The sequence below is a fragment of the Ranitomeya variabilis genome, chromosome 3 (genome assembly GCF_051348905.1).
Source record: "Ranitomeya variabilis isolate aRanVar5 chromosome 3, aRanVar5.hap1, whole genome shotgun sequence".
NCBI classification, from domain to species: Eukaryota; Metazoa; Chordata; class Amphibia; order Anura; family Dendrobatidae; genus Ranitomeya; species Ranitomeya variabilis.
This window is the reverse complement of record NC_135234.1, coordinates 87,806,185-87,822,634: the sequence shown is the minus strand read 5'-3', so window position 1 is coordinate 87,822,634 and position 16,450 is coordinate 87,806,185. Positions and strand designations below refer to the sequence as shown.

Here is a 16,450-nt window from a genome sequence, read left to right as displayed (position 1 = left end):
TTGCGCAGCAGGTTGTGTACGTTACCAGGAAAGAGGCTGCGCATGCGTGGTCGCCGGCCCATTGGGCGGACCAGTCTAGTACGCATGCGTTCTGTGTGGAAAACTTCCGGAAGTTACGTCACGCTGGTCCGCTCGGGGTTTTTTTTTTTCCTCTCGGTTACACACCGACGGAGCAGTCGGGATTCTATTCTTACTCGCTGGTGCCGAGTCTGAGACGTAGTGTCCGTTTGCTCGGAGAGGAGCAACTCAGCCAAGGTAAGACCTGTTTATCGTCACCAGGTAGTGTGTGTTATGCTGCGCCCCAGGCCTGAACCAAGGACTAGGCCACACTGTTGGGTCTCTCTGAGGCTACGTTCACATTTGCGTTGTGCGCCGCAGTGAGCCTTTGGTTGCCCAACCGTAGAGGATACACGAGGTCTTTGCTCCATCTGTTATATATAGTCTGTAAGGGGCGTTATGGGATCTAAGACACTTTCTCCAGTGACAGAAGTGTGATAATCACTGTACCGGAATAATGTGGTGGTTTCAGACGTCCCTGCAGCTGGTCACCGTCCGGCACAGAGGGCTAGGGCGTCGTGCGCGTGCGGCACGGAGGGATGAGGCGTCGTGCGCGTGCGGCACGGAGGGCTGGGGCGTCGTGCGCGTGCGGCACGGAGGGCTGGGGCGTCGTGCGCGTGCGGCACGGAGGGCTGGGGCGTCGTGCGCGTGCGGCACGGAGGGCTGGGGCGTCGTGCGCGTGCGGCACGGAGGGATGAGGCGTCGTGCGCGTGCGGCACGGAGGGCTGGGGCGTCGTGCGCGTGCGGCACGGAGGGCTGGGGCGTCGTGCGCGTGCGGCACGGAGGGCTAGGGCGTCGTGCGCGTGCGGCACGGAGGGCTAGGGCGTCGTGCGCGTGCGGCACGGAGGGATGAGGCGTCGTGCGTGTGCGGCACGGAGGGCTGGGGCGTCGTGCGCGTGCGGCACGGAGGGCTGGGGCGTCGTGCGCGTGCGGCACGGAGGGCTAGGGCGTCGTGCGCGTGCGGCACGGAGGGCTGGGGCGTCGTGCGCGTGCGGCACGGAGGGCTAGGGCGTCGTGCGCGTGCGGCACGGAGGGATGAGGCGTCGTGCGTGTGCGGCACGGAGGGATGAGGCGTCGTGCGTGTGCGGCACGGAGGGCTGGGGCGTCGTGCGTGTGCGGCACGGAGGGCTGGGGCGTCGTGCGTGTGCGGCACGGAGGGCTGGGGCGTCGTGCGTGTGCGGCACGGAGGGCTGGGGCGTCGTGCGTGTGCGGCACGGAGGGCTGGGGCGTCGTGCGTGTGCGGCACGGAGGGCTGGGGCGTCGTGCGCGTGCGGCACGGAGGGCTGGGGCGTCGTGCGCGTGCGGCACGGAGGTCTGGGGCGTCGTGCGCTTGCGGCACGGAGGTCTGGGGCGTCGTGCGCTTGCGGCACGGAGGTCTGGGGCGTCGTGCGCGTGCGGCACGGAGGTCTGGGGCGTCGTGCGCGTGCGGCACGGAGGTCTGGGGCGTCGTGCGCGTGCGGCACGGAGGGCTGGGGCGTCGTGCGCGTGCGGCACGGAGGGCTGGGGCGTCGTGCGCGTGCGGCACGGAGGGCTGGGGCGTCGTGCGCGTGCGGCACGGAGGGCTGGGGCGTCGTGCGCGTGCGGCACGGAGGGCTGGGGCGTCGTGCGCGTGCGGCACGGAGGGCTGGGGCGTCGTGCGCGTGCGGCACGGAGGGCTGGGGCGTCGTGCGCGTGCGGCACGGAGGGCTGGGGCGTCGTGCGCGTGCGGCACGGAGGGCTGGGGCGTCGTGCGCGTGCGGCACGGAGGGCTGGGGCGTCGTGCGCGTGCGGCACGGAGGGCTGGGGCGTCGTGCGCGTGCGGCACGGAGGGCTGGGGCGTCGTGCGCGTGCGGCACGGAGGGCTGGGGCGTCGTGCGCGTGCGGCACGGAGGGATGAGGCGTCGTGCGCGTGCGGCACGGAGGGCTGGGGCGTCGTGCGCGTGCGGCACGGAGGGCTGGGGCGTCGTGCGCGTGCGGCACGGAGGGCTGGGGCGTCGTGCGCGTGCGGCACGGAGGGCTGGGGCGTCGTGCGCGTGCGGCACGGAGGGCTGGGGCGTCGTGCGCGTGCGGCACGGAGGTCTGGGGCGTCGTGCGCTTGCGGCACGGAGGTCCGGGGCGTCGTGCGCGTGCGGCACGGAGGTCCGGGGCGTCGTGCGCGTGCGGCACGGAGGTCCGGGGCGTCGTGCGCGTGCGGCACGGAGGTCCGGGGCGTCGTGCGCGTGCGGCACGGAGGTCCGGGGCGTCGTGCGCGTGCGGCACGGAGGTCCGGGGCGTCGTGCGCGTGCGGCACGGAGGGCTGGGGCGTCGTGCGCGTGCGGCACGGAGGGCTGGGGCGTCGTGCGCGTGCGGCACGGAGGGCTGGGGCATCGGCATGCTTGGCTTTTTACTTTTTCCCAAATCTCAGGTTTACGCGAGTCCAACCAAACTTTTAATGTTGTATGGACCATATTAGTCCATCAGTCTCCTCCAATAGTAATAGTAAACCAGCTTTTCCAAATAGAGGAGGCTGATAGACTGGTCTGGTCACATTCTCTTCTTCCTATAGCCATTGTGTTAATCGGAGAGCTGCATTAATAAGAGCAGGAGAAGAAACTGTCATACCTTTAAAATAGTAAGGGTATGTTTCCACGGTCAGGATTGCATCAGGATTTGACGCAGGTAAAATCTGCACCTGAGGTCACTGGCAGGTCACCTGCATTTTTGATGCGTTTTTACATTCATTTCTTTATGCGTTTTTCATGCGGATTTGTGTGTGTTTTTGGAAGCTAAATAAAGATATACCCCCAAAAAATTGTGATGTCATTTCTTGTCCAACCTCTTCATTTACATACTCCATTGAAGAATAAAGTTTACACACCCAGATAGATCTATCCCATATCTATCTATCTATTATCTAGCCATCTATCTTATCTATCGTATCTATTATCTATCTATAAATATCTATGGATAGCCAGATAGATATATCAATAGATGCGATAGATAATAGATAAATAGATTGATACAATAGATAGATAATAGATTGCACGATACCGGAGAAGGACCCCGTGACACTATCAACAGAGCTAGAGTATAGTAAACAATGCCAAGACCTTTATTTAGGCAAAAATACAAAAGGTCCATATATAATCCACCACACAAAGTATAAAATAGTCTAGAATCCGCATGCAGTTCACTAAGGCTTCTTTCACACTAGCGTCGTACTCGGCCCGTCGCAGAGCATCGGGCCAACGTACCGACGCTAGCGTTGTTTGCGTCGCACAATGGGTGCAGCGGATGCTGTTTTTCCACGCATCCGCTGCCCCATTGTGAGGTGCGGGGAGGTGGGGGCGGAGTTCCGGCCGCGCATGCACGGTCGGAAATGGCGGTCCGTCGGCCGCAAAAAACGTTACACGTAACGTTTTTTGCAGCCGACGGTCCGGCGCAACCGTCGCACGACAGTTGCGACGTGTGGCAAAGCGTTGTAATGCGACGCTAATGCTAATGGTGAAAAAACGCATCCTGCAAGCACTTTTGCAGGATGCGTTTTTGCAACCAAACGACGCATAGCGACGTGCAGTGCACGACGCTACTGTGAAAGCCTTAGGCCATGTGCACACGTTCAGGATTTTTAGCGTTTTTTTCGCGTTTTTTCGCTATAAAAACGTGATAAAAACGCGAAAAAAACGCTAACATATGCCTCCTATTATTTACAAGGTATTCCGCATTTTTTGTGCAAATGTAGCCTTTTTTTCCGCGAAAAAATCGCATCGCGGAAAAAAAAGCAACATGTTCATTAAAATGCGGAATTGCAGGGGATTCCGCACACCTAGGGGTCCATTGATCTGCTTACTTCCCGCACGGGGCTGTGCCCACGATGCGGGAAGTAAGCAGATTATGTGCGGTTGGTACCCAGGGTGGAGGAGAGGAGACTCTCCTCCACGCACTGGGCACCATATAAGTGGTCAAAAAATAAGAATTAAAATAAAAAATAGTCCTATACTCACCCTCGATGTCCCGCGCAGTCTTCCCGCCTCCACTGCACGCTGCCGTTCGGTTCCTGTAGCTGGTGTGCGGCGAAAGACCTGCCGATGACGTCACTGTCCTGTGATTGGTCGTGAGCGGTCATGTGACCGCTCACGTGACCGTGACGTCACGCTAGGTCCTGTGCGCACAGACCAGCTATAGGAAGAGGAGCCGGACGCCGGTGAGGAGATGTCTGGGTGAGTATAAGCATTTTTTTATTTTTTTTATTATTTTTAAACATTCTATCTTTTACTATAGATGCTGCATAAGCTGCATCTATAGTAAAAAGTTGGTCACACTTGTCAAACGCTATGTTTGACAAGTGTGACCAACCTGTCAGTCAGTTTTCCAAGCGATGCTACAGATCGCTTGGAAAACTTTAGCATTCTGCAAGCTAATTACGCTTGCAGAATGCTAAAAAAACGCGAAAAAAACGGAAAAAAAACGCAAAAAAAAAAATGCGGATTTCTTGCAGAAAATTTCCGGTTTTCTTCAGGAAATTTCTGCAAGAAATCCTGAACGTGTGCACATACCCTTACAGGATAAAAGTCCAACAATCCAGCAGACAGAGGATAACATAATCTCTCTGAGGTGCTGTGAACACATCATTACACACAGGACTGATTTGTGTCTCACCTCACTGATATTTTAAAAGTCCCCCTCCTCATTCACAGGTCAGGGGGGAAGGTTGCAGGGGCTCATTGTTTCAACAAGCTAGGTCAATATGTCATTAGCATATTAGCAAACAATACAGTACTGTGGGGGCTGATATCAGATGGCAGCAATATCCATTCATCAATTGGCAAGTAACTCATTTTACAAGAGAACACTATGAAATTAAGTAAAATAGAAATATACACAAAAGTGATACCCACATAGCATATCACAACCAGATAGATAGATCTATAGATAGATAATACCAAGCCCGATGTTTAGTAATAAATATAATAAAATGGTACATAAAGAGTTAGGCCGGGATCACACGTGCAAGAAACTGACGAGTCTCGCATCTTAATACCCAGCACTGCCGACGGCACTCGGGATCGGAGCGTACTGTTGCATGTATTTCTGTGCAGCCGCACGCTCCGCTCCTGAGTGCCGGCGGCAGTGCCGGGTATTAAAATGCGAGACTCGTCCGAGTTTCTCGCATGTGTGATAGTGGCCTTAAATAAAGACACACAAAATCTGCGTTACGCTTGCAAGAAACTCGCACGAGTCTCGCACCTCAATACCCGGCACTGCCGCCGGCACGCGGGACCGGAGTGTGCGGCTGCATGTATTTCTATGCAGCTGTACGCTCTGGTCCCGAGTGCCGGCGGCAGTGCCGGGTATTGAGGCGAGAGACTCATGCGAATTTCTCGCAAGTGCGAGCTCGGCCTTAAAAGCAATATGTTTAATTTAAAAAAAAAAAAAAAAACTGGTGTGGGCTCCCGCGCAATTTTCTGTGCCAGAGAGGGAAAGCCAGCTACTGGGGGACCGATGTTTGTAGCCTGGGAAGGGGTTAATGCCCATGGATCCTCCCAGGCTATGAATATCAGTCCGCAGCTGTGTACTTAGCCTTTACTGGCTATAAAAATAGGGGGACACTGCCCCCCCCACCCCCCCACCCCCCAAAAAAAAAAAAAAATGATGTGGGTCCCCCTATAATTTATAGCCAGAAAGGCTACACAGACAGCTGTGGGCTGATATTCATAGCCTAGAAAGAGGCCATGGATATTGCCCCCCCCCCCCCCCGGCTACAAATACCAGCCCCAGAAATGGCGCATCTGTAAGAGGCTTAGGCCTTTTTCACATTTCCGTCGGTACGTAGCCGTCGCAAACCGTCGTACCGACGGACGTTGTGCACAACGTGGGCAGCGGATGCAGTTTTCAGACGCATCCGCTGCCCATTGTGAATTCCGGGGAGGAGGGGGCGGAGTTCCGGCCGCGCATGCGCGGTCGTAAATGGCGGTTTCGACGGACGAAAAAACGCTGCATTAAACGTTTTTTCGTCACGACGGGCCGCAAAATCACGATACATCCGTTGCACGACGGATGCGACGTGTGCCCATTCGTCGCAATCCGTCATCAATTAAAGTGAATGGCAAAAAAACGCATCCTGCAGGCACATTTGCAGGATCCGTGTTTTTGCCAAAACGACGGATTGAGATGTATAGCAAAAAAACAGAAGTGTGAAAGAGACCTTAGCCCCTCTCTTCCCACTCCCCTGTAGCGGTGGGATATGGGGTAATAAGGGGTTAATGTCACCTTTGTAAGGTGACCTTAAGCCGGCTTAGTAATGGAGAGGCGTCAATAAGATACCTACCATTGCTAATCCTATAGATGTTAAAGGGTTAATAAAACAAACACACATGCAGAATAAAGTATTGTTATGAAATAAAACAACACACAGTTTTGACCATATTTTCATTGTACGCTCAATCCATGCAATGCCCTCGTCTCCTGGAAAAAAGAAAAATAATAAACCAACAGTATACTTCCTGAGTCAGACGTAGTACTAAATAACGAGTGTCCCACGACGAGTCCAGCTTTGCTACATCTGGATGCCTGACATCCAGACATAGCAGAGCTTGTAGATGGACGCTGGAGATAACTCTCCAGCGATAACCTGCACTGCAGCGTTCTCACAATCAGCTGATCGTGAGAAACAGACTAGTGACCGGAGATAACCCCCGGTCACTTGCACGGCAGTTCTCGTGGTAAGCCAACTGCAGTGGACGCGGTACTTCGCAGGCGGGGCAGGTAAGCCCGCATGTAAACTAGTAGGCATGCGTAGTAAGCTGCTTTTATGTGACTAATCATTAGATGCGATTTTTCCGCATCTAATGATTATCTATGGGAAATTTATGGTGTGGCGACGGAGCGTCGCCCGATTGTAAACAGACATGCTGCGTTCAGAAAAGATGCGCCACATGTCTGTTTCCGTGGGTCTGCCGCATGCGTGTTTTAATGCATAGTGGAGACGGGATTTCATGAAAACCCCTCCACTATGCTGTAACATCTGGACGCTGCGTGTTTGACTCTGCGGCTCTACACGCAGCGTTTCCTGACCGTGGAAACACACCCTAAGTGCCACAAAATCATGTCACCAGTGCGTCTTATAAAATAAACATGATGAAGCAAACCACCATTGACTGATTTTGCAGCCAGCAATAGTGCACCACAGATACTATAGAACAGAGGTGTCAAACTGCATTCCTCGAGGGCCGCAAACGGGTCATGTTTTCAGGATTTCCTTAGCATTCCACAAGGTGCTGGAATCATTCTGTGCAGGTGATTAAATTATCACCTGTGCAATACAAGGAAATCCTGAAAACATGACCTGTTGGCGGCCCTCGAGGAATGCAGTTTGACACCTCTGCTATAGAAGGCACACCAACGGCCGTGAGACATGCAGAAACGAGGACACAAACTTATTTTTTGAGCATTTCCAAGACACTTGGTTAGCACACGAGCATGCTCGGATAACACCTTATCAGAGCACGTTCGCTTATCACTAATTGTCTCCAAAAGTGGACAACCCTTTCAAGTGCACATGAATATCCAGTTAAGTGACGATGCCCCATTCTTGGATGTAGCCGCTGCATGAACCCCACCCTATCCTGGAGAGGTCATCAATTTTAGCAGCCCCTTTAAAGAGAACCCCCCCCCCACAATAACCATCTTTAAGTTTCCCCGAGCTGTATGGAAATTGCGTCTGTTTTTCCGATGGGCATGCTTTCATGCCTCTCCATCCCTCCCCCCTGGCTGCTGCTCGCTGTCCTCCTTCTTTAATTGACGTGGATGATGCCTCGCGTCTTCCACATTGCCTGGCTAAGTCTTGTGCACTTCTCTTTGCCCTAATGTTTTCTGCTCTGCCCGCCCTTACGGCAAAGCATAGTGCGACGCGTCATCCACGTCCATTAAAGAAGAAGGACGTAGAGCAGCAGCAGCCGGGGGAGGGATGAAGATGCCCTAAACCACATCCATCACCTGAAAGATTTTTATGGGGTTTACAGGGGGAGTCGGGGTTATATAAGCATTCATGGAATGCAGCACAGGCACTGAATAAGGTCATTGTTTGTTATATGACAAAACTGGTGACAGATTCCCTTTAATTATACTGAGGTTATCCAACTTCCTTTTAAATTGCTGCTAGTGTTTTGTGTATTTAAGAAAGAGCCATTGGATCATGGGAAAATTGGGGATTGATGGGAGCAATGCCAGTTTTCATTGAGTGACGGACCCTGGGACTCGGGCTGCAGCGTTTCCGGGTCCGTCACTGCTAGCGCAGATAGAGCATCTGCTAGCTCTATCTGCGCTATCACGAGCGAATTTCGGCACTTGCGTTAACGCAGCCCGTTTAACGCATGTGTTGAACGGGCTGCTTTAACGCAGTGTGAACCTAGTCTTACAGATATAGTTTACAGTAAACAAATTTACAATGACTGACTGGTACAGAGGGGAGAAGACCCTGTCCTTGCAGACTTACATTCTATGGGCTAATGGGAAAGAGACAGAAGTTCGAGGGTGCGGCACCTCTGGTGGTGGTGACGCGGCAGCTCGGGTGTTTGGTGACTTGGCAGAATGGTTATTGCAGGCTGTAGGCTTTCCTGAAGAGATGGGTTTTCAGGTTCCGTCTGAAGGATCCGAGGGTGGTGGATAATCAGACGTGTTGAGGCGTGGAGTTCCAGAGGATGGGGGATATTCGGGAGAAATCTTGGAGGCAGTTGTGTGAGGAACGAATAAGTGTGGAGGAGAGTAGGTGGTCTTGGGAGGATCGAAGAGTACGTGAGGGAAGATATTGGGAGACTAGTTCAGAGATATAGGGTTGTGGATGGCTTTGTAGATCAGTGTTAGTAGTTTGGACTGGATTCGTTGGGGAATTGGGAGCCAGTGGAGGGATTTGCAGAGGGGAGTAGCGAGGAGAGAGGTGGATTAGCCGAGCAGCAGAGTTGAGGACAGACTGGAGTGGTGCAAGGGAGTTAGCGGGGAGGCCACAGAGGAGTCTGTTGCAGTAATCGAGGCGGGAGATAATGAGGGCATGCACAAGAGTTTTAGTAGATTGTGGGCTGAGGAAAGGACTTATTCTGGCAATATTTTTAAGTTGGAAGTGGCAAGAGTTTGGACGTGCAGTTTGAAGGACAGGGCAGAGTCGAGAGTTACCCCGAGGCAGCGGATTTCAGGTGCGGGAGAGCGCGTGATGCCGTTTACCATAGTAGATAGATCAGATAGGGGGGATACGCGAGATGGGGGAAAGATGATGAGTTTGGTTTTGTCTACATAGAGTTTTAGGAAGCGAGAGTTGAAGGAGGATATGGCTGATATATTTATTGTCAAATATATCACAGGAGTCAGGTCATGATATTGAGGTTTGAAAAAAACTTTCATGGTCTTTTCTAAAGAAACTGAAACTTCCTGTCGGTGCTTTCCTCTATTAGTGTAATCTGTACTACAAGGTTTCTTATTGTCACTTGTTCTACTAACTAAAGCTACTTTATGTGAAGAGAGTAACATTGGGTGCTCTTTGAATGTATAGGACATTTTCACTTTTGCAGAAATGGCAAAGGCATAGATTTCATGTATTGCACATGACTAAAATCCATTGTAATGTCCTCCGCATGAATGGATATGCTGCAGATGTCAGACCGCAGTGCCATTCTATTCCGCTTGTGGGTATCCTTTGTAGTTTGTTCACAGGATTTCTTATTCCATATACAAGTCTGCCACTGTAATACCCAGTGGATTCTCAGTCTGAAAAACCTATTGATTTTCACGAGGTTGTCTGCTACTCTTTGATGACGTATCCTTAGGATAGGTCATCAATGTCTGATCGGCTGGGGTCCGGCACCCCTACCGATCAGCTGTGTTCGGCATCTGTGTTGACTGCGATTACTGGCCGGAAGTGCTTACTTGCAGAGCTAGCAGTCATCTGATATTGGCTGCTGCAGGGTATGACACATCCACCCCCTATTGATTTGAATAGGAGGCGGATGTGTAGTACCCTGCGGCGCCCACTACTAGAAGACATCCAGCTCCGCCAGTGAGTACTTCCGGTCGGCGCCTGCCAACACCTATAACAGCTGATCTGTGGGGTCAGGCTGATCAGACATTGATGACCTATCCTAAGGATGCGCCATTTCTGAGGTGGCTGAGGGCTGGTTTTATTAGACTTGGAAGGGGCCAATATCAATGAACTTTCCCAGCCTATTAATATCAGCACGCAGCTGTCTTTTTAGCATTTGCTGGTTAAAAATAGGGGTGACCCCACTTCATTTTTTTCTTTTAGGGTCCCTCCTTTTTAATAACCAGTAAAGGCTAAGCAGACAGCTGTAAGCTGATATTAATAGGCTGGGAAGCTCCTTGGCTATTGGGCCCTTCCCAGACAAGTAAGACTAGCTTACAGCTTTCCCTTAGCTGGTTATTTAAAAATAAGGGGGACCACAACATATTTTTTATTTTTATTTAATTTTTACCTACATACAAGTACAGTATATATATATATATATATATATATATATATATATATATATATATATATATATATACACATACATATATATATATATATACACATATATATATATATATATATATATATATATATATATATACAGCATATCTATCTTATCGAGCTCTATATTTGCACATCTAGCACCTAAACATTTGTATTCTGCATTCTATTTCGGTACATATCACACAGACAGCACATAAATGACATACTTTGTCATACGTGTGCGGGACTTATCGTCTGTGCTCCTGGGAAAAAACTGATATGTCCACGTGTGGGTCACACAGACATGTGCGCAGTGCCATAGATTTAAATGGGTTTGCGTATGCAAGTGTCTCCAGTATGTGTGAAAACTCACCAGACATACTGGAGACACTGACTTGTGAAGGGAGCCTTAAGGCCCCGTCACACATAGCGATTTACCAACGATCACGACCAGCGATACGACCTGGCCGTGATCGTTGGTAAGTCGTTGTGTGGTCGCTGGGGAGCTGTCACACAGACAGCTCTCTCCAGCGACCAACGATCAGGGGAACGACTTCGGCATCGTTGAAACTGTCTTCAACGATGCCGAAGTCCCCCTGCAGCACCCGGGTAACCAGGGTAAACATCGGGTTACTAAGCGCAGGGCCGCGCTTAGTAACCCGATGTTTACCCTGGTTACCAAAAAAAACAAACAGTACATACTCACCATCTGATGTCCGTCAGGTCCCTTGCCGTCTGCTTCCTGCTCTGACTGAGTGCCGCCGTACAGTGAGAGTAGAGCGCAGCGGTGACGTCACTGCTGTGCTGTGCTCTCACTGTACGGCCGGCAGTCAGTCAGAGCAGGAAGCAGAGGGCAAGGGACCTGACGGACATCAGATGGTGAGTATGTACTGTTTGTTTGTTTTTTACATTTACGCTGGTAACCAGGGTAAACATCGGGTTACTAAGCGCGGCCCTGCGCTTAGTAACCCGATGTTTACCCTGGTTACCAGTGAAGACATCGCTGGATCGATGTCACACACACCGATTCAGCGATGTCAGCGGGACCTCAACGACCAAAAAAAGGTCCAGGCCATTCCGACACGACCAGCGATCTCGCAGCAGGGGCCTGATCGCTGGTACGTGTCACACATAGCGAGATCGCTACTGAGGTCGCTGTTGCGTCACAAAACTTGTGACTCAGCAGCGATCTCGCTAGCGATCTCGCTATGTGTGACGGGGCCTTTATACAGAGCTCATGAATATGGAGGACTGCCTGGCCGCAGCTTTACTAGTCCTCTAATGATCTTCTGCAGATAAAACATTGTTTTTTTCAAAACTACAGGAAGCAGCGTAGTAAGTGACAACTCACTGGAATCGGTCCCCGTCTCTACATTATGCTGTTCTCCAACTAAATGGCAAAAGACAGGTGATTCATTTTAAGGCTTTCATTGTGCTGCAAAAGGGGGGACAGAAGAGATATCCTATGCAATCTATCTCAATAACTGTGTAATGTGTCTATGGTATATGAAATTATGTCCACATACTACAATCTTATTCGCAATACTTATCCTTAATAAAGCAGCGAAAATTTTCTGCATATCTGACCCAAGTGAACAAGCCCAAATCATACTTTTTTTTTCTCCCACTCATTCATATGACATCTGTGGAGTTACAGCGAACACACAAACTGAGGGGCTGTGTGCTTTTATACAGGGTCTGTTCACATGAATTACAGGTCTAGCATGACTGCCATGAAGAGGTTTCTATGTTTGTACTGACATAGGGATTGCAGGAGGTCATCACCCAGAGATGGAGCCCGTGCATTAGATGGGATGTTTATTATTATTATTATTATTACGCCATTTAATCCATGGCGCTTTACATGTGAAGAGGGGTATACATAATAAAAAACAAGTACAATAATCTTAATCAATACAAGTCACGACTGGTACAGGAGGAGAGAGGACTCTGCCGGCGAGGGCTCACAATCTACAAGGGATGGGTGAGAATACAGTAGGTTAGGATACAGCTGGTCATGCAGCGGTTTGGTCCATCAGTGGTTACTGCAGGTTATAGGCTTGTCGGAAGTTGCTCCAACTTGCACTTATTTTCTGAGATAATACTATTGTGTTCATAAACCGAAGTTTCTGTACTTCGTATGAGTGACCGTAACATTTTGCCCATGCTGTGCAGGCTCTGTTTTTTAGTTCTTTTCTTTGTTCCCTTCTGGGAATAGTAAGGGTATGTTCACATGCAGCGGTTTTCTCTTGCATGATAAACACATGCTTTGGCCAGAAGGGTCAGTGCATGTTCAGTAATTTTCTACTGGTGTTGCAAGATCAGTGGACCGGCTCCACAGCGACATCGGGAGCTTACCGCAGATGGGCTGCCCCTTCTCATGAAACCAACCCTGGCAATGCCAATCTCTTGACAAGTGAGACTGAGAGAAGAGTGACTTGTCTAGCAAAGACCGAGGCCGATGGAGGAAAGGGAGAGAGCACAGCAGAGCTGAAAGTGCAGCAACTGCCCCACTGTCCTTGTGATTAACTTATAGGATGGATTTCTCAAAAATGCCCCAATGATATAATACAAGCAAAGTATGAATGTAATAAGTATTATATGGGTCCAATATCCTGCTGACAGAGGACCTGTCCTCTTTCTGCTGCTCCCCTAAGCATTCCATTTTTTTTTTTTTATTTTTTTTTAAATCTGCCCTTCAGGTTCACACAAGCATATTTCATGGTCCTTATACAGAGCACAATACCTGGTCTGGTTGTGGGTCATATGTGTCTAAGGGCTCATGTAGACGACCATAAAATCAGTTGAGTGCTGTCCGCCATTTTGATGGACAGCACTCGTCCCCATGTTATTCTGTGGAGCTGTGCACGTGTCCAATTTTTTTTCCTCGGACAGAGCCGGTCTGGGGGAAATCATAGCATGTATGAGTTTGATCCGATATTCGTATCGCACACGTCCATGCAAATCAACGAGTGCGTGGGAAACATCAGAATGCACTCAAATGACATGAGTGCAGTCCGATTTCCACACACTGACAGACTGGACAAGGTGGAGACACTATTCTCCACACTCTGATCAAACTCTATACAAGTGTATGGAGCGAAGCTGTGCCCACTTACTGAGTTCTGCCTGGGAGTATGCATATGGCATACTTTAAAAAAAAAAAAAAAACTAAAAAAACCTGTTTATTGAAAGATTCCACAGGATAAGGTCACAAACATAGAACAGTGCAGTGTAAAGTCAGAATGATCCATACAGTCACCTTCCACAATAACATGTAAGTAACATCACACTCTCAGTAATAGAGTAAACAAATAAGGAAAAGCAAACAAACAGAATGGAACATAGCATATTGAGACCATTTCCATTACAAAGCATTGGACACTCAGATTAACAGGTTCTTTATCAGAATTCAGAACTTGTACCAATTCGGGTCATAATAAAAAAAAACAAAACAAAAACACACTCCTTAAGTCTACATATACCATCACTTTCATATACTGGAAGGGATATACATCAGGGTTCATGTCATGAGATAGATGAAGTCATGGCATTAGGAGATAGGTGCGTTATGGGAGAGATGGTGTGATTCACCCTTATCTTATGGAATATCTGGGGACAGCCTCTATTTCTATATAATATATTCTGATATAGTATTATATCATTCACTAATTTTTCCATTGATTAATAGTGGGAGGCCTACCCCCATCCACCTTAATGCTATTGTTTTACTAGCCATAAATAGATCTTCCCGGAGAAATGTTCTGTCGTAATGCACCCACTATTCTTCATCCACAATTCCTAAGATACACAACTCTGGACTATGATCAATTGGTATCCCAAGTATCCGTCCTAATGTAGTTATCACTTCACTCCAGTATCTTCGTACTATCTCACAATTCCAAATAAGATGCCAGAAATCTGCTCCCGATTCCCTGCACCTATGCATCATTCCACTGATCATCATCAGTGATGGAGGGGATTAATTGCCGCCATTTACTCTCTACAGCAAGTTGAGTAGAAGCAATTCTGGAGTTGAGTAGAAAGGTACGGTATATAGGGAGGATATTACGCCCGTGGTCCTTGAGTTGTTAGCACTCCTATCAATGGATATCTGGATAGTCGCATCCTAGGAAATGGAAGCTGGTGCATTGTGGCATGTCTCATTTGCAAATGTCTCTAAAAATCCCTTTGGGGGATCCCAAACTTTATATGAATTTGTTCATATGATAAAATTTCATTTTCAAAAAATCTGATTAAGCATTGTTATTCTGTATTGCTTCCAGAAGATTGGGTCTTGTAGATTTTTGAGGTGTGGAAATTTAGAATTATACCATATCTGAGTTTCTCCTACTTGATCAGTGCATTTCATAATATGCTTACTTTCTCGCCACACCTGTATCGCCAAGCTGTGTGCAAATAATAAACCGCGTGATGGTCTGGTGGAACTCTCTAATATTGTCCATGGTCTACGTCCCCCCCAAAAGTGTATGAGATGAGCTTCTGCACGCATATCGCATACTTGACCGCCGATCCCAGCGCTGTCACCGGCACATCATGACAGTGCACAGTGCATGTGCTGGGAGGATTCACAAGTCTGCAGTCACACAGAGTGGCTGACTGCAGACTTGTCATTCTGGACTGGACAGCTCCTTCAATGTGTGTGGGGGGCTTCCCAGCTCTCCCCCAACAGATGTAGGGAGGAGAGAAATATCTGGTTGGATTTGTAAAAGCTGATCCTTCTGTGGTCTGGAGATAAACCATAGAGGTCTCATAGAGGACACTGGGCGGTCACTTGTTAGGAGATGGAGAGATAGCAGTGGTCCAAACCATTGTGTAACAGCTATCTAATGGGCATGGGGGATTGATTGTGAGCACATTCAGGACACTGCATTGTGTAATAGGAGACAATTGTTAGAAATTTCACCTCATTTTGATTAGTTGCGATCATAAGGGTACCGTCACACATTGAAATTTCCATCGCTACGACGTTACGATTCGTGACGTTCTAGCGATATCGTTACGATATCGCTGTGTCTGACACGCTACTGCGATCAGACACCCTGCTGAGAATCGTACGTCGTAGCAGATCGTTTGGAACTTTCTTTCGTCGCTTGATCACCCGCTGACATCGCTGGATCGTTGTGTGTGACAGCGATCCAGCGATGTCTTCGCTTGTAACCAGGGTAAACATCGGGTAACTAAGCGCAGGGCCGCGCTTAGTAACCCGATGTTTACCCTGGTTACAAGCGTAAACGTAAAAAAACAAACCGTACATACTCACCCGTCGGTGTCCTTCAGGTCCCTTGCCGTCTGCTTCCTGCTCTGAGTGCCGGCCGCGCTCTGCTCTCACTGTACGGCTGCACTCAGAGCAGGAAGCAGACGGCAAGGGACCTGAAGGACACCGACGGGTGAGTATGTACTGTTTGTTTTTTTACGTTTACGCTGGTAACCAGGGTAAACATCGGGTTACTAAGCGCGGCCCTGCGCTTAGTTACCCGATGTTTACCCTGGTTACCCGGGGACTTCGGCATCGCTCCAGCGCCGTGATTGCAACGTGTGACCGCAGTCTACGACGCTGGAGCGATGATTATACAACGCTGCGACGTCACGAATCGTGCCGTCGCAGCGATGAAAATTTCAATGTGTGACGGTACCCTAACACGCTGTCTTATCTTTTTGATGCTCATGAACAGAAGAACTATGTCAGACTTTGTGGAAAGCGAAGCAGAGGAATCTGAGGAGGAATACAACAATGAAGGGGAGGTGGTTCAGAGATCCAGCAAGAAGTTTGTTGAAGATGATGATGGTAAGTAGAATCGATTATAACATTCCCTCCAACCTACTCTTCTCGTTTATAACTAATCCATAGCTCTTCCAGTCAAAGCATTTTTTGGGGCCCAATTCATTATTGCATTTGCGCCTCTTTTTGTCAAG

At 49.5% G+C, this 16,450-nt stretch overlaps 1 protein-coding gene across 1 annotated transcript in view; it reads left to right on the top strand.

Moving 5' to 3' along the window:
* Nucleotides 1–16: 16 nt before the first annotated feature.
* SUPT6H (SPT6 homolog, histone chaperone and transcription elongation factor) overlaps nt 17–16,450 on the top strand; it is a 61,466-nt gene continuing 45,032 nt past the window's right edge. Inside the window, exons 1-2 of the mRNA XM_077294352.1 lie at nt 17–255; nt 16,210–16,322. Coding sequence (XP_077150467.1) covers nt 16,217–16,322 — 106 coding nt within the window. The 5' untranslated portion in view covers nt 17–255; nt 16,210–16,216. The remainder of the gene's footprint in view (nt 256–16,209; nt 16,323–16,450) is intronic.